Source organism: Oenanthe melanoleuca, chromosome 21 (assembly GCF_029582105.1).
Source record: "Oenanthe melanoleuca isolate GR-GAL-2019-014 chromosome 21, OMel1.0, whole genome shotgun sequence".
NCBI lineage: Eukaryota > Metazoa > Chordata > Aves > Passeriformes > Muscicapidae > Oenanthe > Oenanthe melanoleuca.
This window is the reverse complement of record NC_079354.1, coordinates 2,650,571-2,676,524: the sequence shown is the minus strand read 5'-3', so window position 1 is coordinate 2,676,524 and position 25,954 is coordinate 2,650,571. Positions and strand designations below refer to the sequence as shown.

Sequence of the window (25,954 nt, the reverse complement as noted above, 5' to 3'; positions counted from 1 at the left end):
ATTTGTTGCTCTGGATGGTTTTTGTTCTGATGCCTGGAAATATTTCAGTTGGTTGACAATGTCATGGAGCCTCCTTATCTAGAAATATTGTCAAAAGTGAAGGTTAGCCACTTCAAAAAGGCAAAGTGCCTTGAAAAGCCTCTGAGGTACACAGGAAAATAATGACAATTTGAATTCTCACACCTCTGGGTTTTTGGGTTTTTTTTTTGTTTTTTTTTTTTTTTTTTTTGCTTCTCACCCTTTTCGACAACAAAAGCAATGAGAAAATATTGAAAGTCAGATAAATTATTATTTTACTAAAGATCCAGATCTACCTCACTGCCATCACACCAACACCAAAGATGAACATCCCACAGGGACCTTGTGTAAATATCTTCAACTCACAGCTGCAACAATTTTAACTACTCCTATTGATTTCTCCAGAATGCCATCATATAAAGCCCAGGCATTTTCAGCACAGTGTGTGTGACACACAATGAATCTCCTCTGCTTTGCTCTGTTTCTCTTACATACAGGAGCTCTTGGGGTAAGAGACATTCTTGATTCTCCTATTTAAGTAATGGGCTAGAACACACCTTCATCTTCTGTAGTAATACAGAATTAGGCAATCCTCTGAATTTATTAATTTATTAATATTAATGACATAGCAGTCAGGACAATTGATGAGATCTGTTGGTATTTTTCCCTCCCCTCCTTTTTTTTCTCTTATCAGGCCCTCAAACCTTTCTAACAAAAGTACAAGTACCAACATCACAGAGAGCCAGGAAGGTTTAAGTTACACTGCTGAAGTCAGAGTATCTGATGCAACAATTACTTCTGTGAGTACAAAAATCTGTGTAAAAGACTTTCCCAGAACTGGCAGCAGGGCAAGTTTTCTGGACTGTTCTCCAGAGGAAGTAAGACTGAAACGAGTGTATTGAGCACTTTATATATCTATATAAATATCTATATCTATATTTATATCTATATCTGTATATGTATATATGTATATATGTATATATATGTATATATGTATATATGTATATATGTATATATGTATATATGTATATATGTATATATGTATATTAGTTCCTTTTTAATGAATGTTATCAGTAATTTTTTAGCCCATTGGATAACTTGATTCAAATTCATCTCAGACAGCAATGCCAGGTTTTACAGAGGTTCCTGGAACCAAGGGACTTGATAAAGGGACAAGTTGGCACTCACTGAGAGAAAGGCTTCAGGGTGCTCCTCAGAAGAAAAATTCCACTTACACATCCAAAATGAAACCAGGCTTCCCAGCTGCCATTCTTCTTTGAACTTCTTAAGTTCCTTCTAGATTGAACTAAGTATTTAAAAGGATAGGAAGTGGACAGTGCTAATTGTTGCTGCTGCTGGCTTTTCAGAAAGGCTACATAACAAAATGTTATTACAAGTATGTAATAAAAGCTGCATCATTAAAGAGGGTGAAGAGGCTGCTCCACAGGAACACTGCAGCCTGTATGCATTGCCCAGTGAATGCCTCTTTTCAGGCTTTGTGTGTTTTGATTTCAAGTACAACAAAAGGGGCTTTCCATGAGAAGCCCCATCAGTAACTGGAAGGAGCACCTCCATTTTATACAAACCCACACTGCTGCTCATCTGCATGGTGGCTCTACTTCCTAGAAAATCATCTCCTATGTTAATACAAAAAATCCCCACAAAACAAATAGAAGTAAATAACCAACCCCTGATTCTCTGGTGCTCCATCAAAGGACAATGTCTGACAGGAAAAAGCAGGAAGCTCCTGTGAGCATGCTCTTATTATTTATAATGTTTATTTGATTACACAGATCTGTCTCTGACATCTGGATCACTTTCTGCTTTAGGTGTTACAGGTAGTGATGCCCTCAGACAAGCTTTCTTGGCATTTCCTATTTCACCTAATTCAGAAAACGTCCTGCAGGTCAGGGGTTGTCCAAATGCCACTTGAGACCTGGAGCAAGAGAATGCAGGGACCCAAATAAGCCACAAGGGAAAGTCTCCAGATGGCCAAAACATCCCTCCAGCAATGTCTGTTCACTCTGCTCCAACAGTGAGAGCCCAGCAAAGGAAGCAGCAATGGAATACTCCAGAGGGAGCATCAGTACACACATGCTCAAGGAAAAGTGCTCGTGACTTTTTCTCATTTTGAAGTAGCTGATTTTAGTCTTGTGTTGTACTGTTACCGTGGTTTCTTCTGCTTTACACACATATGCTTAGTTAATACATATCTAGCTGTATAAGAGGAAAAAAAACACCAAGAGAAGTGTCATCTCTAAACTTCTGTCAGACAGATAAAATAGACCATGAAACTTAAAAGGAAACATTAAAATACCTCGTGTAAAATCTGTATTTCAGCCTGTTAGAGTTACTATTCAGAGTGATGCCAAACTGATTTTTGCTTTTGTCTTTGTATATTCTCTATATTATTTACATATATATTTGTAGCTCTGTAGCCTATTATTGTATTCATAGTCAGCATTTTACCCACTATATTAGACAGAAAGACAAAATTAATTCCCTAGTGGCTCCAAGCCCTGGGCTAGGCTCTCTGGGAGCCAAGGTTGAAACCAGTTCTCTGAGACACATTTTCATAAACAAAATTTAGTTCCTATCTAAGAGGGTGGAGGGTTTCATAAAGGGTTGAAGCAGGGAGGAGTTGCTTCATCACCTATGCCTCCAACTGGGGATTCTGGTCAGTTATGCTGATTTGCTAAATACAAAACAATTGCATCTGATTTATATTACATGTGCACCTTTGGCACTTTCCACCTAGCACTTTGTATAAAGATCCTTATAAAGGTAACCTCTATCATCACCTACCTGTGTCTGGCTTGTACTTCTAGGACCAGTGAAACAGCATCCAGAGCATTTTGTCAGCAGTATGCTGACCAAAAAATCACCACATCCTTGCTCATTAGCCAGAAGAAACAATGCCAGAACTTGAAACCTCCCAAGGAGCCCCAGGAGTACTAAAGGTAGGGCTGGTGGAGATACACACTACATAGCTTAGGGGTACAAATCAAAATAGAGAAGAGAAATTAAGGCATCTCCTGCAATGAAAATTGCAGAAAATCTCATGTTTAAAGGAAGGAAAGGAAGAAATTAAGAAAGAAAGCCAAGAATTACTTTCTTGCTGCCTTTCTTGATCTATTTAGGCATTTTAGCCAGTGGAGAGCTCTGCTCCTGGGTGTCCTGGATAATAATACACAGGATCCTGGTGATTTTATGCATTGTAAAAAAAGCCAACATACTGAACTTCTCAGTAAATCCTCCCACAGCCCAAAGAGGACAGACAGGGGGGAGAGGAACACGAGTGCAATGGGATCTCCCTAAGGTACAGCACACAGTATTGGAAATCTTACATGGAAGAAGAAATAAATCCTTATTTGTGCCACAGACTGGAAAAATTCTGTCCCTCTGAGCCACTCTCATACTGATATTTATTTGCTGGCACACACACTTCTTATTCTTAGTATTAAATATTTGTGAATCCATTTAATTGTCACTTTAATGGATTAAATACACTGCAGGTGCTCTGGAGAACATGATCTGAGAGCTGCTCTGATTCAGCAATTTACCTCAGTATATTTGTCCATTGTGATCAACAATGAGGATGATTTAAAGCTCTTGTTGCACACTTGTTGAAATGTAACTATTGGGAAAAAAGGTTACTATATTAATAATAAAGATAACATCTTAATTTCCACTTACACTTCTGTACATGTCATTGAGATTTTATGTGGATAAAAAAACCTTATACCTTTGTTTTCACTATCTCAACTAATACTACTGCCTTACATAAAGGGATAAAATAACTAATGTAACAAAAAAACTCTGTATAAAATGTCTTTTACTGCCCCATAGTAGCCTCAAAACTAAAGTACATTTTGAGTCAGACTGAAACATGAGAAGAGCTGACAGAGGACTCAGTTCTCTCAAGAAAGACGTGGCTTCCATGAAAGAAACCAAAACCATATCACAGAATTACTATGCCCAGAGGCTGGGACAGACAGAGGGAGAGAGAAATGACCTTAGATGAGAGATCACACCATGTCTGTACTTTCAGTAATTCTGACTACAGCTTCTGGAAGGTGCTATAGTTACACATGGTCATTTTCCATACAAAATCTGAAGCAATTTGAAAATGCACCAAGAGCTCCAATTCTATTCATTTTAATCCCAAATAGAAAATAAAAAATTTGGGGAAGACTGGCCAAGTGGTTAAAACACAGAAGTGGGACTCATTAAATGTTTCCCATAGTGTCACAGACCTGGCTCTCCTCATCTAAAAGCTGAGTTTTAAAGCTTAATAATAACAGAACCCAGATGAACTTTTCTTTGCAGACATGGACAAAAGAAACTTGGGAAATATTAAACAATTTTTGTGAAAGAATCAAATGGAAAGATTTTCAGGATGTAGTTTTTCCAAAGGCTGTAAAACTTCTTTTCTTTGACTAATTGAGCATCTCAGCCCTAAAATTTTAGGATGCTGTTTTCCTTTTCCTGGCAGTTTTGCTCTGCAAAAATCAATGGAAGGAAGAAACTCAAGTTCTTAATTTTGGTCAGCTGGTGAAATTGAGGGGTTTGATTCCAAAGAGAAGGGGCAGAATTTCTCTTGTGTTTTCAAATTGGAGACACCCTAAAAAACAAACTCTTATGGGGCTTGAAAACACAAGTTCCTAAGAGATTACAGCCCCCAGAATCAAAGTTTGCAAATGATTCAAAAAGCAAATTCAAGAGACGTGCACTGCTCCACCTGGGAGTTCTGGAGAGAGTCATAACCACACCTCCAACACTTTCACAAGTTTGAAAGACTGAATGTATTCCCAGCTATCAAGAGACATTCTGAATTCACCACTGGTTCCAACCTGCATCCACCAGAGATCTAACCTGGGTTACTGAATCTCCAGCATCACCTTTTCTCTGTCTATAGTGTGGAACAGACCTGCTGTAATTTATTTCAAGATATATTAAAGAAAGGTTTATGATGTCTTATGTTTTGAGTTTGAAGGCAAGGTAGTAAAAATGTTGGATTTGCTCTATTGGGTATAAAATTTTCCATCTAGTGTTCTACAGTCACTGGATTAGTTTATTTTTAAATCAGTATTTCCAATAATGGAAATTATGTGACCAATTCCATTCACTTTACCCTACAGATATATAACCCAAAACTAAAGTCATGCTGAAAGTCATGCTTTTCATTTCTCATTCTAAGTCTTATATTAAGATTTCAGAAAATTACAATATTCCTCACCTTGTTTAAAAAAGTCAATTCATGCATTTCATTTAATAAATAATGTAGTTGATATAAAAGTAAGTGAATGCCAAGAAGCTGCAAAAACCAAATTCATTCTCCCAAGTGAGCTTCCCAAAACATGTTAGAGGCAGGAATTTCTGTTTCAGAAAATTCAAAGCAAAATAACACATCAGTTTTATTGTTTTCAGACAAGCAAAATAAAATCTGTCTATAAAGTTCAAACAAATCACACTTTGTGTAGGAGTTTAAATTGTACCAAACCAGAAGTTCTAAAATCCTTTTTTGGTTCATCTCCAGAAAACCTGGAAAAGTAAACAAAATCTGCAAACATTTTAAGGCATTATCTAGCTCATTGATGAATAAAATCTCATTTTACTTTAACTTTTTTTTCACGTTCAGTTACTCTGATGTAATACACTCTACAGCTACACACATTGCACTGAGAATAAACTGGATTTTTAGAATTTTTACAAATTATTGAGGTACTCAAGTTTAAGGCACTAGAAAATTGTGTATCATGTTTCAAATATTTGGAAATAAACATATCTGTGTCACTCCACTGACCCAGGCCCTTCACAGGCCAACTCCTCACCCTGGCATTCAGAGTTATTGCTACACTGCTGGTGACTCAGTGGAGGTGAGAGATGCACTGCTGATCCTGGACATGACTTTATCCAGCCCTAGCTGCTCAGAAGTAGCTGTAAAAGCTAAAAAATGCAAAGTGAGCATAGTGGGCTATGCAAACTCAGATCTCTATGTTGGTTGCTCACATCCAGGCATGACCATGAAAACTGGGGAAAATCTGTCTGAAGATTTATTTTTATCCAAAGTGCTTTGTTGCTGAGTTGTTTCCATGTGCTGTGCCCATCCCTTCCCCAGGGCCATCAAGTCAATGGTGCAGAGTGCTGGGGGAGTGGGGTCTGAACTGAGAGCTGCTGTCTGCTGTCCTGGTTTGCTCTGCCAAACTCAGCTGTGCCAAGTGAGGCAGGTGCAGAAACTCATCAGTTTTGGCTCCTCCTGACACTCTGGACACTGAGTCCTGGAATCCAAATAAAGAGGATATTAATCAAAGAATGCCAAAGTGACTTTTCCCATTTTGATGAAGACTGGTGAGCTGAACAGGCTTTTGCCATTTGGTTTTTTGTCTCTGCTCACACCAGTCAGCAGAAGGAAAACATTTCCCAGTACTGATAAGCACATAATCTTCCAGGCATTTTTGTTTGCTCAGCCCTCAATAAACATCACATCCTTTAAAGATGGGGCTACAATTTCCATCTGAGCAATTCTCTGCATCTCCTGGGACTCTGGAGGCTGTGCTTACCAGGGGAAGAGAGGGAGAAGGCTTCTCCTCCAACGAGGCTCGCAGATCCAAACTGCTGAGCAGGGCCCTGCTGGAAGGGACCACGTTTTCCCAGCCAGCCAGGCAGTGCTGTAAAAACAATGGGAATGCTTTACTCATTTTATCTATTGTGGCCTGTTATTATTTAGAACTAACTTCTGCACAAGGAGGTTTAAGTGAGTAATAAATCTATTATTTTTTGAGGAGTTTTATATGATCAACAGGAAATAAATGAAATCTCAAATAAAAGAGAACTACGCAGTTGTCACTCTTCCACCTATCTAAACTGATCTCTCACTTCATGAACTCAAGCACCTGATCCCTCTGAACCTTTCTCAACTGACTCATTCAGTTCCCTAAACCTCCAAACTAAGCTTCCTCCCACGTCTTCCCTGGAAATCTCTAGGCCTGGGCTAAGTTAGATTAGCAATGCTGCCTGCAGCACTGACTACTGGCTGGAATACAGGACCAACAATACAACAGCTTTAAATCCATCCTTGCCACTACTGATTTTGGGAATACTTCACAAACACTTAGCTTTTACACTCCTTAACATCTGTGTAAACAAACACAGGCACTCAGCATTGAGAGGCCAATGCCTGAAACAAGTCAGCCAAATCTGCCCCAAAAGGATACAGCTGCACATGGCATTTTCTTTTGTGCAGTGTAAAGCACTGGAAATATGTCACACACTTTATGTCACTCATACAAAGGAGGAACTCGGAACACACCAAAGGATGTTCTGGCTATCTCACTGACACTTATCAAAAATTTGAGTGGAAACTCTGCCAAGGGAATGAGTCCCAGATTCTCTTTCCTTCTTGCTACAAAGCAAGGAGCAGCTGGGGCTGTGCCAAGCACAGAAGACTGTAACTCACCGAAGGCAGTGCCAGATCATCTGCAGCCCCAAAGCTCCTCCTGCGATGGGCTCTGTGCTTGTAGGCTGGCAAAAGGGCAGACCTGGGAATGCTGACCCTGGAACCACACAAAGGAATAACTGCCTACACCTCTGCCAAAGCAGGGAATCTGCTTGATTCCCACACAGAATCCAAGAGTCTAACCCCAAAGTGAACCAAGTGAGCCATTTTGGATTAGGGGAGTAGACACTTTACACGTACATTCAGATTCTGGACCAAATTCAGACAAAACATGAATTTCTCATTGATTTCAAGACTGTTTGTGCTTATAGAAAAGATCAGTAAGCACCTTTTAAGAGATCTCTTCCTTGAAAACAGCAACCTTCTAGAGAACTGTTGTGATGGTCTTTTATCCTTTACCTGATCAGTTCTTCCTTCCCTATTGTTTCCTTGAGCTGTGCATATTACAAAGCAGTAATTCTTATTTACCTGACATAGGCTGGCTCTTCCAGTGTCCCTGAGGGCTGGTGGGTACATGGGATCTTACAGACAGGGCAGGCAGATTGTGAATCCACAGGGATGGTGAAGAGGCGCCGGTTCAGTCGGTAACAGTAAACACCTGCACAGAGCAACAAACCTTAGTGCAGTTCTTGTTTGTCACAGGTCCCTGAACCCAGCCAAAAAAGCTGTGTTCTACCACAATGCCACACCTGCTTTCTATAAAGAGAACTGCTTTTCCTGAAATATCTTACACATTTCCTGTCCCCAAGCAAGTTCCTAAAAAGCAAAACCAAAACTTCAACCTCTTCAATTTAGTAACAGAACATTAGCCAATTACAAGAAACCCTGACAAATTAAAATGACACAGTGAGGATCCCTAGAAAACTCAATTATCTTGGGAATAGGAAGTTGAATCTGGTTGAAAATCTGCAGCTGAAATAACACATTCTTGCATGATGTGGTGCTCTCTCAGGATGACAGTAAAGACTGCTTAGTTGTTTATTCACAGAAATTGCATTAGGAAGAAATATGATCTTACACTTATGAGAACCAGTTATGGAATCCAATTCTTGTGGATCCAGAGCCTTGGGCCTAAAGAAACACACGAAAAAAATCAGTCAGTGACAGAGGGGCTGGCCCTCTGAACAGCACTGCCTTTTCCAAGTACACGTGACTGGGAGATAAATGAAGACCCTCAAAGCCACACTTGCAATGTCTTGCTCCAGTCAGACTATGGCTCTCATTACTACAGGGATTACCAAGGGATTGAGCATTGCTGCTTCAGCCCTGCCCCATTCCCACTCACTCCAGGGGCTGCTGATGAATACAAGTGTCCCTGTTGGACTGTCGGAACTCCTGCAGCTCAGCAAAGTATTGCTCAGGTTTTTCTGTTACTGGAGACTTTGTATCAAGGAGCCCTGAGAACACCAAAGAAAAAGTTCAATGATTTACAACATCTGGGAAAGTACCAAAGCAAGCCTCACAAGACAGAGTCAAAACAAAATTATGATAACAAGAAGGGCAGAACATCGTGTCAAGCCAGAGATTCACTGTGTGCTTTGGGTCCCCTTCTGCATTCATTCATTCCAGGAATTTGGTCTCCCTTCTGACCCCACCTGGCTTTGCATTTGCTGCCTGGATTCCCCACACCACTGCCCCTTCACCATTGCAGGTAAGCAAAGATCACCTCTAGTCTGGAGAGGGGCCTCAAACAAAGCTGCAGCCCCTTTGCTGGGACCTCAAAGGAGTCATAAACTGTTTTAACTCTTAATATCACCAAATCACAGTGAAAGCTTTGCTTCAGAGTTAGGATTCACCTGCAATCCAGTCATAGCCCAGTAAAGGACAGGCAGACCAGTAGTTGACAGGTATGGTATCTTCTTCAGGTTCAGGCTGAAAAGTCACATGAGAAGCTTCCTTCTGAAAGAAAACAATTCAAAAAGACTTCCTAATTATCTGTCAGGACATTCAAAGGTACAGCTGAAGAGACAACTGGCAGCTGTTCAGATGGGACAGCCGTGGCTTAGTTTGAGACTGGATTCTGTCTATGCATCTACAGTAATTTGCTCAGCAGCCCTTTGTCTTGTCAATAAATAAAACAGAAAGAGGAGGCAGGGACTTACCCAAGTAAGGCAGGATTTGTCAGAGCTTTAAACAAAATGCTGAACTGCATTGCACATCCCCAAAGATCTGGCAACCTGTATTGCCTTGAAGGATGATCACAGCCAGGGCCTGACCTTCATGCCTAAGGAGACAACTGTGGAACAGCAGCACTGCACCTGCCTGTTCTCCCTCAGCATGTGGCTGGCACAGGGAACTTCACAGTGAAGTGTGATGGATTTCTGGTCTTTCGGGAAAGCAGGGCCTGAACAAACTGACAACAGTCCCTGGCTGCTGTAGCTGTGAACAGTTCTGACCCCAACTTCCAATTCACACATTGGGAATAGGGCAGGTAACGTTCTCCTGGCCCCTCCTCCCCATCACTCTGCTGATTTAGGAACACAAGAAAAGCACTGGTTTAACATTTACCTTCAAGTCTTTGGACCGAGATGTCAGCAGGACTGATTTAGGGATATGGGGCTCTCTGATGACCACATGCTGCTCACTGGGCTCTTTACTCTGCACTCTGCTCACTGATGGCCCTGGATGACTTTTCTCATGGAAACTGTGCAGCAGAGCAGACTGTTTTCTGATCTCTCCATGTCCCAGAAAGGAGGATTCTTTCTTTGGACTTCCTTGAGCATGGCCATCCCCATCCACTCTGGAGACTTCTCTGCCACACATTGCAGACACTGGTATAACATTCTTATCTTTGCCAAGACAGCTGGAATTAAAACCTGCTCCTTCCTGTGGCTTTTCTTGTTGTTGCTGTACCCCTCTGTCACTGCTGCTGTGTTTAACAGATGAACTGAGGGCTGGGTCAGCCCTGGCTTCCACCAACACCATTATTTCAGGGTCAGATGTAGACTCTGCTGCATCCACCTGATTTTCCTTCTGTAAGGACAGAGACTCTCTTAACACATAGCATCAGTCAGACTGCAAATACCTTTTATAATAACATTTCACTCACTAAATCAATGTCTCATTTTAGTCTGTTCACTCCCTTAAATTCCTGTGGGGGAAAAAGAAAAACCCTTATGTTCTGGAGAGTGTAAGAAAGAGATCCAGTTCTAGCTAAATGCAGCTTTTCCCAGTATGATGAACCATTGAACTTTCAGCCCTTGTGCTTAGGAGAAACAAAAGGATTTTGTTCCACAATATTCATTCCTATCTTAGAAGAAGAAACTTGCCTTTTTTAGGCAGGAACTGATCTCCAAACCCTTTGCCATGAGAACAGACTGAGACCACAGAACAAACAGTAACCAAAGGGCAGCTACTTTTCTAACAGACTCCATATTCCACACACCATTTTCTAAGAGCTCTTTCATGCCCATATGTCTCCTTGAGCACACCACACCACAGACAGAGCTGCTGTCTGTCATAAAGGCCCATTTGCTCCCCTGAATTTCTAGCACAGACATCTAGACACATACCACTCTCCTGGGCAAGGGGACACATCTGTCAGCAGCTGCACTGCTTTGAAGAGGTGCTGGAAGGAGCAGCTTGCTGGGAAGTTCTTTTCTGATCTCTTCCTGCTTCATTCTCAACCTTTGTAGAAGATCCTGGCTGACCTGGCGCAGCCTCTTCAGGAGCTCCAAGTCCATCCTACAAAAACATTTTAATGTAAAGCCAGAGGAAAAGTGAACTACATAAATTCACTACATTAAGAGAAGAAGCAGACACCAGTGAAACCACTTTCAGGGGACTTTTCCTAAAAAATACTTACAGCTGTTGAAATGTTGATTCTTGCTCCTGAGAAATCAGCCAGTCTCAAAACTCCTTATGCTGAGAAAAAACACCAGGATGCTTCTCTCCCCTTGGATATACTGTCAAATATTTTGCTCTCAGAAACTGGGAGCTGACTTAACAGAGACAAGAGACTCTGATAGAGGAAACAGTAAACATGAAAAATTCACATCAAAAAGGTAAATAAGACACATTTGGTTTAGAGGCTGTTATTTAGGACATACTTATGTAATTCTGCTCATAAGATCAAAACAGAAGTAATTAATATGAATGTATCTGCTACATGCAAAAGAATTACAGAGTCAAAGCTGTCTTCCATGTTCCCCAGGCAGGAAGGCTCCAAAAGGCTCAACTATGTCTCAGGACTACAGTTCAGGCAGTTCCCATCCCACAAATTAATTAAATTAAATCCCATAAAGGAATGCCCTTTTATTAGAAGAGGGAGGTGAAAAGGAGTTAATAAACACATAAATAAATAAAGCCTAGTTTGACTGAAAGGATGTCAAACTGTTCAATATCCTTAAAACATCACAAGCCCCTCTAAATTTCCAGAAAGTGGATTTTAAAAAAAAACAGCTGCTAACTCTAAACCCAAACTCCCACACTGCTTTTGACTACACTGATAAATTATGTTCTCAAGAAAACAATGTGTTTCTCTGGGATCTTTTGTCCTAAAGGCTCCCCAAAACCTTCTGCAAAGCTCATCTGATTTGTTTTTGTCTGCTACCTTGGCAACTGGACACGAGGAATCAAATGCACATGTGGTACAACAGCAGTGGGAGGAATCAAGAGCAGTGCTAACAAACTACAACATTTCTTTGTTAAAACATAAAATAGAAATATTTGAGGCTCTAAATTTGAGACAATTTGAAAAAAACAGTTCTTACAGCCTTCATAGGACTTTGATGAGCACCTTCTCATCATTGCTTATCAGAAAGCTAATACTCTGAAAATAACATCAGCCAAGGGACTTTCTGGAAGGGTTTTACCAGATGCGGTCCACTCTTGGCATAATCTACAAATCCTTCATGCCCAGTCCTGGGGACTCAGGTTTATAAAACCGCAATAATTTGAAACCTTTGCGAAGAGGAGCTTGGCCTCCCGCAGTTAGAAATAAACAACGGGCGGTCTCGGGAGTTGAGAACCGTCCTCCCTGCGAGGAAGTTGTTCAACACTTCACACTGCACAGACGCGCTGGTTCGGCCATTCCACGAGAGAATACGAGTATTGTAAAACTCCGTTTTCCTCCGCAAGAGGCAGCGGCGGGGAACCGGGCAGAGAACGGGGAACCCTCCCGTCGCTCCCGCCCCGTCTCGCAGCGCGGGCAGCCCCCGAGTCCCGCCGGGCCCCGCGGCTCCGGGGCTGCGCCGTTCGCAGTCCCCGCGTTCCCGGCCCACCTGCACCGCCCCCGCCGCTCCGGCAGCCGGGGAAGGCCCTGCGCGCCCCGCCGCAGCCCCGCCGGGATTCCCCCGGGCGGCCCCGGCAAGGCCGTTCCTGGGGCGGTCCCGCCCCGCAGCTCTCCCGGCATGCGCGGGGCCCGGCCCGGCCGCGGGAGGCGGGGGAGCGGCGGGGGGACAGCCCTGCGGGACACGGGACACGGGACACGGGACACAGCCCTGCAGGACTCAGCCCCCAGCGCCCCCATAGCCCAAAGAGAGTTGTTTTGAAAGCTTGTCACAGCATACTGAAAAAAAAAAAAAAAAAAATAAAAATCAGCATACTGATCCACCACAGCTCAGGCCACCCGACTCAGTGGTTACACACTTATTACTTCCTACAATATTCTCTAGGAATCGTTGATTCAATAGTGACGATTTTAGTGCAACTAAAACTTTCTATCAGATAATTCGGTATCATTGGTCTCCTTGTTAATTATCAATGTGATAATTGATAAAAGATTCGTGTTAATTATAAAAGTATTGGGGTTTGTATAAACTAGAATACTTAGGTCTGAAATGAAGCATGGCACTAAAGAAAGGAAAATATATTATTAAATAACTTTGTTTTAAATCCTCCTGTTATGAATATTATGTTTTCTAAATAAGTTGTACCTATTGACAGCTTGCAAAACAAGGCTTTCACACAGCCCAGCAGATCCTGCAAAATCAGGTTTCCTGCCTGTGTGTAATCAATTGCAGCTATCCCTGAGACCAGACTGCCTGACTTCTGTCATTTCCTTATCTACCAAGAGCAGATGGTTATCTGTGGGACTTGACAGATTGTCTAGAGACTCACGTCGTCCAGCGATCCCACAGACCACCACTGCTTACCTGGCAGAATTATGACAACAAAAAAAATAACAATTATTGATGACTACAAGGAAACGATGCTATAAAAGGGAGCTGCAAACCAAAGTTCGGTGGAGCGTGGAGTGGGCAGTGGCCCCCATGTATCCCCAGCGCTGCTTGCTCTGGCTATATAAAATAAAGCAATCCAAATTTTGCTGAATATCGAGACTTTTGTTTCTCATTTATAACACTAAGAACACAGGAAAAGGTCACTAGTGTCAAACATTCAATTCAGTACCAAAGCTATATATACTTATATACTTACAGTCTTCCAATGTATCACAACATGCAGGACACATCACGAGAAATGTTTTTCCAATTCATTTTTATTTTGGTTTCCATTGTTTACAGCACTGTTACAGGACTAACTCATGCAAATTTATCACCTTAAATACAGCAGAGAGAAAACTCACTGATAAGAGTATTTCGAAGAGCTCCATCAACATAATGCAACAGGAAAAGTAAGTAGCAGCAATAAGATAAAAGTGCATTTAGCTGACCTTCTTTAATGAGCTTGGGGAAGACTGTTTTTGGAATTACTGGTTTCTGGGAATAGTTTAGCATTCTTTAGGAAAATCAGAAGAGAACAAACCCCTCGTGATAGTGTTCATTCCTCCACCACTCTCAGTTAAAGAAGTACAGCTGCAATTTGTTTCAGAGGAATCCAGCTTATAGGCCTGTCTGTTAAAAGTTGATTCTTGATCACTTGGGCTTCCAGGACAAGGGTTACACCCACACATGTTAGCAGCTTTGCTTCTGAAAAAGTTCAAGTGGCTCTTTCCCCCATTCTGTAGGTCAGAGTGAGAATGCAGAGAGCACCCGGGCCCAAGCAGTGTCAGACACACACACAGCAGCAAAACACTGGGTTCTAAGAACCCATCAATCTCTTTTCCCTTCATAGATAAGATACTGACTTAAAGATCAGCTCATTTATCAGATTTCCCCTAAAGGCTCACTGAAGAGATGCTAACACTACCTCTTCAAAAGCAAGGTCAGCATTTCAAGTAATCATGAGCTGCTGAGCAATAGTAAATCATCCTCTGCCTTGACCTGGAATTGACAATATCCATGTGTATGAAGGATGTGCTTAATATTTTAACTCAATAGAACAGAACATAGCTTATTATAACTGTGTGTGTATGTGACAGCTTGAGAGACTAAAGATTCAAATTTATTCAACCAAGACCTGCAGCAGAGTAAAACTAGATTATGTCATATACTCCAATATACTTCACCACAAGCTTAGAGTACACACTTCCAGAAGCAAGTACTCCAATTTCTTTCTTGCTCATTCTCAGATTTGATCAAATCTATATTCCCATCCTGGTGGATGCCTGAGGAACCCAGTCAAGGTCAAAAAAGCCTTCTGAGAGAAACAGTTTTTCAGTCTGAGATGGAGTCAAAGCTTTCTACTGGAAGGGAAAGGTTTGTTTCCTTTCTGCATTCTAGGGATGTAAGTCTCACCACCAGCTCCTACAAAAACAAGATACTTCAAGTCTTTCTGCAAATGTCAGAACAGCCTTACCTAAGCACTTACTGACATTTCACTATTTTTACTCCCCTAAGTATCAGGCAGCTTCTTTCTGGAACTTTCATGATATGAAAGACATGGGCCTTACCCCAGGCACATAACATCTATTCACACCCAAGCATGAATGAGAAATCCTAAAGCCATTTTCAAGGCAAAAGTCTCTCAATAACAAAATCACCCCACTGCTCAGTAGTTCTGAATTCAGCTGGGACCTGCTCAAAGACAGCCCATATTCTATGTGTGTGATGCTGAAGAGATTTAGGTTATCACTAACCTCAGAACTACAGGATCTGATTCTGGATTCCTCAAACATTTTGTAGGCAACAGAAAGATTATAACCAACACATGGCAAAATACTGACCCACAAAGAGGAAAAGAAGCTTGCAACAGAAGAACTTAGCTTTAGGAGCCTACTCAGGCTCCTAAAATCAGTGAGAATTTCTTCTCTATCAATTCCAACAGTAAGAAACTCAAGTCCTTACAACTCCCAAATATTACATTCCAAATGCATGAGGATAAAACTCACCAATTAATTCCATGTATTTGCAAATAAAGAATGTATTGGGAAAAAAACCTAAGTTACTTTAAGCCATTCTTGCCCTGCCATGAACTACAAGAGCCACAACTCCCCCCACCCCAGAGAAGCTGTACCTGCCAGCATGTTCTGATACTTTTAACAGAAGGAAAACATCAAATCCTATTGCTGCCCAGACTGTAACATCCTGTGGGAACTCTACATGAAGCAACATCTCTTACAGTGTGTAATCCACATGCTGTTCTTGTGGTCAAATAGTGGTAATGGAATTCCACAGGCCTGCTTCCAGAAACACAGCTGTGCTTTTCCAAAGAAAACCCACATTCATTAACTGAGCTCATAATGCAGTGTTTTACATTGTGTCAACTGGCTTCTCTTTCCTAGTTTTCTTCCTCAACAAGCTGCCACATTATCAGCACTATCTCCTTCACAGGAACTAGTTCTGTATTTGCAAAATATTTGTCCATGTCAGGAAATGGGCCAGACTGTGTTATTAAAGAGCTCTTAGGAGGAAGAAAATAACTCCAAATTCACTAAGCTTACCAAAGCAAAATCTTAGTCCCTCTTGCTCCAGAAGAGAACTGGGTTTTGTTCACAGGTTTAAGCATCCTGAGAGCAATAAACCTTTCTATGAAGGGACATTGTGATTTTCTGTTATGTTCTAGAATAAAAGAATATTAAATTCAGAGACAAGCCTGTGTGGGCTATAAATGCTTTGTGAAACCACCATCACATCTGTGTGCATGGGATCTGTGTTTAGTCAAACAGCTGCTTGTCACACATACATCAACCTGGGGCTTGGAAGTCAAAAGTTCTGTCTTTATGAAGTAAAACAAATGACTCCATAAAGATGTGTCAGAATAACTTTTAACCTGATAAAACATTTGCTTGATTGCTTTAAATGTGTTTAAAGCAAAATGCACACACTCCTCCTGAAGTAGCCTGGTCTCACAAGGAAAAAGAAGAGTTATTAACAGCTAGTGTTTAGAGGTGGGACACAGAACAGGGAAGCAGAATCCTACTGTTCACAGCAACTGGAAACATGCCAATATGCTCTTGCTCATTCCCTTTAGGGAATTCCATCACCCACCATGTTCTCTGCAGTAATTAAGAGAGCACTGAAGGGAAACTGTTGGTTTTCTCTTCTTCTCACACTATCTGCTTTGCTGCAGGTACTGATGTGTGAACATGTTGAGCTCACTGTCAAGCCAACCTGCTTTGTTCCTGCAAGGACAGAAAGTTCTGTTAGGTGAATGAAACAGCTCTTCTCAAGACAGTCAGAAAGAAGTGGAACAAAAACAAGTAGACAGCAAGGCATGGAGTGCCAGAGGTTCGTTCCACAAGGCTGCTGCCATTCCTTGCAGATCAAGAATGCTTGCCTGCTGTCAGTCCCTAAGCTTTGAGGTTCAAACAGCGATCTTGGACACAACTTCACATTGGTCTTACTGTGTAGGTAAAGGAATGTTTGCAAAAGTCTTCCCAACAGCCTCTGCAGGTAAACAAAGCAGCAAACAACTGGGTACAAAGGTGAAGGCAAGACTTTTGCATAATTGTGTAAGAGCCTGAAGGAGTTTGTAGCATTGGAAGATCGTATGTTTTCATAAATGGGAAGTAACTGTAATTCCAAGCAAATAAAAACAAGGAAGCAAAAGGTGTTTTGTGAGACAGAAGCTTTAAATGACTGTCAACAGTCCACAGGAAAGAACCTAGTGAAAGGGAAAAGTGCTGACACCTGCACATCAAGTAATATGACGAAGACAGAATGAACTCTAAGCTACATCTCATATGAACATCCCGGGGCAATCACATGAAAACCAGCTGTATCTCACCTGAGCAGTTTTGCTTTGCTCTGCAGTGAATCCAAAACTTCAATTTTTTTATTCATGGTAGAAATTTCTTGCTCAAGATTCTCCCGTGTGACATCCACTTGCTGACACAAATGAGCAAACGTTCCAGCAAGCTCTCTATGAGAAAGAAGAGTTGAACATGATGGCAAGTAAGATCAAGCAGCATATTCAAGGAATAAATTCCTTTGATGTATAGGGATGATGGTATCATGACTCACTTATCTTTCTACTTCTGCACAAGAATATATCAGAGTATTTTGATTTGAGACATGGAAGTACATTAAAACTAATGCTAACAGCACCCAAACACACATAGTCAAAATAAAAGTAATATTATTTTAAAGCATGTGTCATTACATTTTTAAAAGATGCAATTCAGCATGATCTTTTTTTTAACAAGGAATGGCATTAAAAAAATACCCCAAACAACAGAGTTTCCATAATGTGTTAGCTGAATATAGGGAACTCACTGCTGGACTTGGTGGCTGCAGTTTGAGCCCGTGTAGCTGACAATGAGCTGCAGTTTCTCCCCAGCATACTCCACAAACTGCCTCTTGAAAGCTCTCTCCTTTGCTTTGGTGGTCCAGGTGAGGCGCTCGTACACGTAGAGCAGCCCATAAAGGCCAAAAGACAGAGCAATCAGTCTCCAACCCACAGCCTTCCAGACCTAAAGAAACACAAGGAAAAACAAATGACAAAATCAGCATCTCAGACTGATGCTCGCTCCCAACAATGGTGCACAGAGCATTGCAAAATCAGCTCACTAAACTCAAATGGAAGATCAAAGGAGAAAATAGGTCATTATCTATGAACAGCAAATATCAACAGGATTCAGCAGTGCAAGTGCTTTTTACATCAGTGCTCCAACTTAAGTTATAAAAATGCTGCCTAGAATGGACACATACCACACCACCAACCACGATGATCCCCATGGAAGTTCGGGAAGTTAAAGAGGCCAGTCCAGTCACCATGGACACCATGAGTTCTTCCTGGGTCATAGAGCCCTGAGGCAAAGGAGGCAGACTGGGATTTGCTGGTGTCAAAGGGCGCTGAATCTAATTAAAAAAGCAGAGACAAAAAAAAATCAAAGGAGAGAATAAAAGAAGGCAAACCACTGCTCTTCCCACCAAAGGAACTTCAGCAGCCATTGAAATAATGAATATCTACCCCAACCACTCAAGGAGGATTCTACCTGGTCATTATAGCCCATCAAGGCCCGACGACCATTCTTTGGTCCCAAAAATCTGTTCACCAGCATTGTCCACCCAAGAGAGAAATGGAATTCTATGTCCTCCTGGAAGTCTGCACAGAGCTTGTCACAGTTGAGATCATAGCTGAGCATGAAGCACTGCCGAGGAATTAACATGTCTATCTGGCCCCGCATAGAGACTGGCAGGAGGGGTTTTAAACCATCTACACAGACACAAAACAAAAACATGCAAAAAAAAGCTGTTGAGTTCACAAGAATTAACTGGTCTTGTCTTCCATTATCAGAGTGCTTATGGCTTGTTTCATCCTCCACAGTTAGTTTCCTTACTAGGTTAAATTTCATAAGCTAAGCATGTTGCAAAGTAAGAGACACATCAATTATTATTCAATTCTTGGTTCTTCAGAGTAACCCAGAAGGAAATCCTTCCAGACCCTCCAAAATCCTTATAGATAGCTGGTGAAGTTTACACATTAGCAAGACCTTGGAAAACAAAATCTGAAACTCCGTTCTACAAGTCTTTAGGCACCAAAGTCCGATTTTCAGGCAGGCACCTTGTATTTCATTAGGATTTGGTGTGACAATCTCCCAAATTTCCAAAGCCACAGTTCCTCTCTGTCATGATGATTACACTGCAGGAAATCACTGCACAAGTTCAGACACGCATACAGAATGTTGCATTACTCATCAAGATGGAAGCTAAGATGGTGCCAGCTATACATCAGCCATTGGATGAATGAGAAACCCAGAACATCTACCCAGTTATTTTGCACTGCAATTCGAGGGAAGAGAAAGGACAATATTGACTGTGGAACTGACCTATCATTTCTTGCTGCATTGTCTGCAGGGAAGTTGTGATAGCACTGGAGCAACGATCTGACATGTTACGGCCCAGGCCTTCCTCGATGTGTTTATGCAGCTCCTGACAAACAAAGAAAGGGTTATTAAGATTAGAATAAACATGGCTAAGTTGCAGGCTGAAGGTGCTAGAGCTTGCTAGTTAAAATGACCCTCCCAGAACAAGAGTACACAATCTGTCTGCCCAGTGCTCTAACATTAATTTCATACTTCCCCTCATTTTTCAGTGGAGATAAAATGGCAAATCAAAAAAATCTCACATGGACTTTTTAGTTCAGGAAAAGTTCTGTTCAATCTATATAATGTGATATATAACGAGTATCAATTTATTACTGAGATTATTAAATAACTAAAGCTTTAGCTCATATCCTAGTTGGAAAATTGTTAAACATCTCAATGAGCTGGCAAAATTACTCAGAGCTATAAAAGGTCTCTTAAATTGCTTAAGCAAACATCACTCACACTCTTGTACACTTTAAGAACCACTTGAGATGGATGGAAGTCTGCTTGGTATTCATCTACCAACACTGAGAGCCGTCTGATTTCTTCTGCCATTGCATTTGACACCTAGAGAAACAGCACAGGAGAGAAAATAGAGCTTCTGAAAGCTTTTCTCCTCTTCGCATCTGTAACTCTCACATTTCTAGTACTTCAAAGCTTGGTCAGTACTGTGCATTTTCCCCACCATGCTGGCAGCCATTTCAGACAATCCAGTTTTCTGCAGACACTCCTCCTTACCTGCCTCTCCACCTCTTCAGTGATTTGTTTGATTTTCCGCTTGTAGTCTTGAGTAAGGAGCTCCAGCTGTTTGTCAATAAAACCCAGACGATCTTGACGTTCCTCTCGCATTTCCAGACAGTAAACTCTGGTGAAAAAAAACCCTGTCCATCAAAATGCCACATAAATGTATTTTTGATATATAAATATATTTGAATTCCAGAAATAAGACAGATTTTCCTGTGTAGTAACAAAATATGTCAATATCTGCAACATATTACAGTCATGGCACAGGACAAAAATAATGTCCCATTTTTCCCAGTACTTCCATAATTCATTAGAAGTAAGATCACCAATACATGTCCTTCCTGCTCTCACACATGCTGTGTTCTGCTTTGCATTTCAAATGCTCATGTTCCCTTACATATCAAACTTCAGTTATGGAAGCACCAAGCATCAGCTCTCACCGCTGTTCCTGGGCAGACACGTGCACAGAGTCCATGATGAGACGAACATCTTCTGCAATTTGCTTCGCTCTCACCGTATGCTGCTCAAATTTTGTTTTTACTGCTGACTGTGAGATACATTCCTGCAGATAAAAAGTAGCCCAAGATCAGCAGCAGGCAGGACCACACTAACACAACTTCTCCTTCCTCTACAATCTATTTCCAAAATGTGCCAGTCTTTCAGGAGTAAACTCTAACCAAAAAGTCAGCACAATAATGCTCACCTCAAACCTTCTCTCGAAGCTTTGAAATTCAAGCATTCTTACTTGAAATCCATCTGCCAACGCTCCACCTGAGAGAAGGAACACACAAAACAACCACTTAAATTTTGAGAAAGCAATCAGATGCTGGACACCAGGAAATGCTCTTGCTTTACACTGAAGCCAATGCAAAAGTGCTACTAAATCACCTCTTCTGTTGTGATTGCCTAATTAATAATTTGGCCTACCCCAACTGTATAAATTTTTGAAAAAATATAATCTCTATTTTCTCCTCTGTAAGTCTATGGAAAGTTTCTGCTAGCTTTCCTCACCTCCTTCTGGCATCCCTTGAGCCCTCTGAATCCTGGCATTCAGCACTTCTTTTGCAGACACAAAGAAAATTCGGTCCCCTGCCTGGGCTCGATCCACCACACCCAGCTCATCCACCAGGAAACTGGTACAGCGCTCCATGTGCTGCCGGCGCACCTGAAGGACAACATCATCCAGCTCTTAAAGGTCAGACCAGGCACCCAAATGCCCTCTGCTGGTCTAAGCTATCAAAAAAAAATCATGAAAAAAAAATTTGCTATTTTATGGAATTTTCCAGAGGTTTTCTAAAGTGATCCAACTCCAAAAGACTCTTGATTTCCTGCTCAGACATTTCAAGAGTCATGTCCTGATCACTAGTCTATGTTCCCTCCGGTCTCCACACCAAGGTGATAAAAATCCAACCTGTAAAACAATCACACATAGCACTGATTGTATCCAAAACAGACTTCATAATATCCATGCAAGGAAAAGTAGTTTAAACTCATCACAAACCTCTTCCATGTATTCTGGTTCAGAGGCAGATGCATCCCAACGGTTATTTAAAATAAATATATTGGGTCGAGATAGACGTTCATTCACCTTGTGAAAGAACTGCTTCTCCTAAGGAAAATGAAACAAAACCTCTTTAGATTAATATGTTAAATATTTTTAACCTTCAGCTAAATTAATTGAATAAGTGGATTTGCACATACAGTTTGCATCAAAGTTGATTCAGAATTTGCCACCAGGACAAATACATCAGCATCAAGACAGAATTTGTCAATCCAGCTGTCCAGCTCTGTGGTAACATCAATGCCAGGGCTAGCAATAAAGAGAAATGAGACAGCAAAACCAGAATTTTAAAAGTTAATAAAAGCTTTTCAGAGCATTAATTTCCCATGTCTTAGCTACACTGTTCTGAGGTGACAGAGCACAGACTAAAAGGAAGTAATGACCAAGAAAATCGCAGTGCTAATTATAGCAAGGGACTTTGGTCACTGTCTTAGATTAGAACAGGGTCAATTCCCTTGAGGTTTGTTAAATATATATTTGAAAACATTTCTGTAATTAGTCTGTGATAAGCAGGAACAGAAAGAAAGCTATTTCTCACCTGTCCATCAGCACCAGGTCATCCTTTAGGAGAGAACATTTGGAATTGGGCCACATTACACTGACTAGGCTGCCAGCATTCAAATGTTCGTCTTGATGAAGGGCATGAGCCAGCTGGTTTACTGTCTGTGAAAAGATGGAAATAACATTTCCTGTATGCCAAGACCCACTAACACAATTATCCTCCCTTCAAGGCTGTTCGTGGACAATTTGAGATAAAGCCCAAATTCAAATTATTTTCTCTCTGGAACTTTTTCCACATAAAGCCTTCTTGAGTGTCCTAGTAAAAAGGCAACTCCTAGTGACAGTTTATGAGAGATTTTTCCTGTCTACTAAGAAAGGCTACTGAGGAATTCTCAGGAAGTCGGTGATTCCATCAGTTATACAAAGCTCAGAACCTCCTGAGTCATTGCTCCCTGCTATCACTAACAAATACAACATATCATCTCCTTCAAAAATGAACAAGTCCCCAACCTGCAACTTGCTTCATTCCTTACTTCCTACATCTAAAAAAGACTCATTCTTCACCTCCACTCCTTTAATGATTAAAATCCTTAACTGTGAAATTTAACTTTTTTCTTTCCTTTTCTGACATTTCTGAAGAGCTCTTATCCTTAACCTTGCACTTAAGGAAATTGTACCTTAACACTCTTCTTTTCCTCTGAGCCTTCGGTCAGCAGGAAAGCCTCGTGTCCATCTGTCCCTTCTACCCGCAAGAAGCAATTCGTGGTGTGTCCAATTCCCGAGGGAAGAACTTTGTCCCACAGCATGGCATTTATCACAGTGCTCTTCCCATTGCTTGTCCTGCAGTCACATTAAGGACAGTGTTTCAGGCTTCCAAGAGCCTCATTTTGATATTACAAAAGCAAGTTCTCTAAAGCCAAGCTGTATCAGAGCCATTAACAATTTAAGTGCCAGAGGCAACCTGCAAAAAGACTTTTCCCTGTTTTAAGAATTCTTCAAACTGAAGAATTACATGATACAATACTTGTTTCCAATTTACCTGATTCAGGGACATGGAGAACACAAAAAAAAGCTAAAGCACTAGTGTTTCTATAAATATTTTTTACTGGCTATAATACTCAAATGCTTTACTGAATGGGGAGTGTAGGCAACATGAGCATGTGACTCACCTCCCAAAAAAAGCAACTTTCATATGTCGTCTTGCCAACACTTCACTGATACCACTGACTTTTGACAGGTAGCTTTTGACTTCCAGTACCTGCTCCTCTGTGGTGACAGGATCAAGCTCTGCATTCTTGTGTGTTTCTAAAATCAAAATAGATCATGTCTCTGAGTGCCAGAAGCCATCTGGGTCAGTCCTGGGTGAAAAACCTCTCTGTGATGGTAACACTGAACAGCTCCTGTGGTGATCTTGACACAGGCAATCACCCCCTGAAGCAATTCTACAGCAGCATTTCTCAGTTGGCCTCTTTTGTGCATCTCATAACTGTTCCCATTCTTGGGACTGCTTTGAAGAGAACAGCCAGCACTGCAAACAGTCCAGCACCCTTAGAGATAAAATCTGTCTGTGCCTTAAGCTGTTAAAGCCAATTACTGGCATATGTTACATGTCAGTAGCAATGATGTGTTCAGGCAAGAATATTGAAAGGATTATAGGCAAAAAAAAACCCTATAGAAATTGTCTAAATAATTAAAAATCTCCCAAATATAAAAACCAAGCATAGCTCCCTAACTAGCTAAGCTTTTTAATATGAATGAACTTCTATATTCAAAATATGAACCTGAACTCCACCTAGATTCAACAACATAATTTTCAGTTTTTCTTACAAACATGAATGCATAAATAGACACACATGTATAAATAAACACACATTTAGCAGTGTTATTTAACAGATTGAGGGGGTTTGGGGTGTATTTTGGGGGAAATGACACATGGGCAGAGCACTGTTACACACTCATGGCTCAAGAACTCAGCTTACCTTCGAGGAATGAGGAGCTCTCATTGATGTAAGCAGCCAACTGTTCAAAGATACCATTGATTTTCTTCTTTGCAGTGACAAAATGTTTAAGTGGAGAAGCATTTACCTCAGCCATGTGTCTTTTATCCTTCTTCACTGCAACTATTGAGTTGGAACGAGTAAACAACAGGGACATTGCGCTACAGGGAAAAATCCAGCAAAGACCAGTGTCACCAAGTGTCAACAGCTATCCAAGGGGGTGTGGTGACAGGACAAGGGGAAAAGGCTTTCCACTTACAGAGGGCAGGGTTAGATGGGATACTGGGAAGAAATTCTTCCCTGTGAGGGTAGGGAGGCCCTGGTACAGGTGTCACAGAGAAACTGTGGCCCATCCCTGGAAGTGCTCAAGGCCAGGTTGGACATGACTTGATCCACCCAGCCTGGCAGAATGTGCCCCTGTCCACAGCAGGGGGTGGAACTGGATAATCTTTAAGATCCCTTCCAACCCAAACCATTCCATAATTCTGTGATCCAGCTGAGCACCTTTACAATGTCTAGTTAAATATGCATTTTAAGAACGATCTTCTTTCTTTCACAAAGAAATTGTCCCACTTTATACAACACTTGTATCAGAAAAAAACCCAAAGCTCTTTCTTTCTCCCTTCCAATAAACAGGCTCGCAGTGATCACATCTTCCCATCCACCACTTACTTTCAGGATGAGTTACGTTTTCACAAGTCAGGCATGGCAAGCTTGAGGCCCTCTCGAAGACAAATGGCAGCAGTTTTGTCTGCCTTCTACCTCGCCCCGGCTGCACCCTGTCTGTCCCACAGCTCCTCCAGCAACGCCGAGTCCAGCCCGTCTCCACCCCTGTGGCAGAGTGACGAGGATGAGGGACACGGGCTCTGCTCCCCCTCCATCCCGGTGTGGCCGGGAATGCTCCAACCTCTGCTCCCCCTCCATCCTGGTGTACCCTAGGAATGCTCCAGCCTCTGCTCCCCCTCCATCCCGGTGTTCCCAGGGAATGCTCCAGCCTCTGCTCCCCCTCCATCCCGGTGTACCCCAGGAATGCTCCAGCCTCTGCTCCCCCTCCATCCCGGTGTGCCCGGGAATGCTCCAGCCTCTGCTCCCCCTCCATCCCGGTGTGCCCGGGAATGCTCCAGCCTCTGCTCCCCCTCCATCCCGGTGTGCCCGGGAATGCTCCAGCCTCTGCTCCCCCGCCATCTCGGTACCCGGAGAATGCGTTGGGTTGACGCTCCGGACGGGCGCCGCCTCCCCCTCAGCCCTCTGGGGCGGGAGAAAAGGGCGGGAAACGCCCTCCTGGTGCCCCCTCAGGACCCTGCCCCAGAGGATCCGGCACTCACCCGTCCCTGCCCTTGTCCCTGTCCCTATCCCTGCTTCTTCGGAGACGACCCTCAGAGAGACTGGCCCGACCTGGACCAGCTGCCAGCGCCCCTCGGCTCGGCCCAGCCCGGCCCTGCCCCGCCCGGGGCTCACCTTCACCGCCGCTCCCAAACGGCCGCCATGTCACCCCGCGGCGCCGTCGCCCGGGAGGCGCGGCGGTGCTTGCGTCATCGCCGCGCGCCGCACGCGTGGCACCTTGGGAGTTGTAGTTCCGGGCC

The 25,954-nt window shown here is 42.2% G+C and overlaps 2 protein-coding genes across 7 annotated transcripts; both read right to left on the bottom strand.

Moving 5' to 3' along the window:
- Window positions 1-5,410: 5,410 nt before the first annotated feature.
- MIIP (migration and invasion inhibitory protein) lies at window positions 5,411-12,793 on the bottom strand. Of its 5 annotated transcripts, none has more exons than XM_056508238.1 (11): window positions 12,700-12,793; window positions 11,283-11,438; window positions 10,990-11,161; window positions 9,986-10,450; window positions 9,274-9,376; window positions 8,763-8,874; window positions 8,496-8,548; window positions 7,946-8,075; window positions 7,478-7,574; window positions 6,582-6,689; window positions 5,411-6,299 (listed from the first exon to the last, which is right to left on the bottom strand). In XM_056508238.1, exons 3-11 carry the CDS (start codon window positions 11,158-11,160, stop codon window positions 6,150-6,152), a joined length of 1,389 nt encoding a protein of 462 aa, XP_056364213.1. In that variant the 5' UTR covers window position 11,161; window positions 11,283-11,438; window positions 12,700-12,793; the 3' UTR covers window positions 5,411-6,149. The 5 variants fall into 5 exon arrangements, with proteins under 5 accessions (XP_056364213.1, XP_056364217.1, XP_056364215.1 ...); XM_056508242.1 differs by having other exon boundaries at window positions 9,274-9,373; window positions 12,700-12,767; XM_056508240.1 differs by lacking the exon at window positions 12,700-12,793 and adding an exon at window positions 12,380-12,675.
- Window positions 12,794-13,898: 1,105 nt separating this feature from the next.
- MFN2 (mitofusin 2) lies at window positions 13,899-25,923 on the bottom strand. 2 transcript variants are annotated; one of them, XM_056508229.1, is made up of 19 exons: window positions 25,830-25,923; window positions 25,044-25,202; window positions 24,354-24,532; window positions 23,544-23,679; window positions 23,052-23,214; window positions 22,412-22,536; window positions 22,014-22,122; window positions 21,814-21,921; window positions 21,324-21,477; window positions 21,016-21,083; window positions 20,753-20,874; window positions 20,307-20,433; window positions 20,031-20,135; window positions 19,530-19,632; window positions 18,696-18,916; window positions 18,409-18,558; window positions 17,974-18,170; window positions 17,486-17,620; window positions 13,899-16,880 (listed from the first exon to the last, which is right to left on the bottom strand). In XM_056508229.1, exons 3-19 carry the CDS (start codon window positions 24,526-24,528, stop codon window positions 16,811-16,813), a joined length of 2,268 nt encoding a protein of 755 aa, XP_056364204.1. In that variant the 5' UTR covers window positions 24,529-24,532; window positions 25,044-25,202; window positions 25,830-25,923; the 3' UTR covers window positions 13,899-16,810. The 2 variants fall into 2 exon arrangements, with proteins under 2 accessions (XP_056364204.1, XP_056364205.1); XM_056508230.1 differs by having other exon boundaries at window positions 25,697-25,895.
- Window positions 25,924-25,954: the final 31 nt, after the last annotated feature.

Bases quoted from the DNA above. Each gene is read 5' to 3' on its own strand.
- MIIP (XM_056508238.1), bottom strand. From the start codon at position 11,160: ATGGACTTGGAGCTCCTGAAGAGGCTGCGCCAGGTCAGCCAGGATCTT. The intron at 10,451-10,989 runs GTATGTGTCTAG...CTGTCCTTACAG, and splicing joins TCCCCTTGCCCAGGAGAGTG to AAGGAAAATCAGGTGGATGC. The intron at 7,575-7,945 runs GTAAATAAGAAT...GTGTGGTTCCAG, and splicing joins GAAGAGCCAGCCTATGTCAG to GGTCAGCATTCCCAGGTCTG.
- MFN2 (XM_056508229.1), bottom strand. From the start codon at position 24,528: ATGTCCCTGTTGTTTACTCGTTCCAACTCAATAGTTGCAGTGAAGAAG. The intron at 19,633-20,030 runs GTGAGTGATGTT...TTTGTTTGTCAG, and splicing joins TTCTTAAAGTGTACAAGAGT to GAGCTGCATAAACACATCGA. The intron at 16,881-17,485 runs GTGAGATACAGC...CTGTCCTTGCAG, and splicing joins AGCAAAGCAAAACTGCTCAG to GAACAAAGCAGGTTGGCTTG.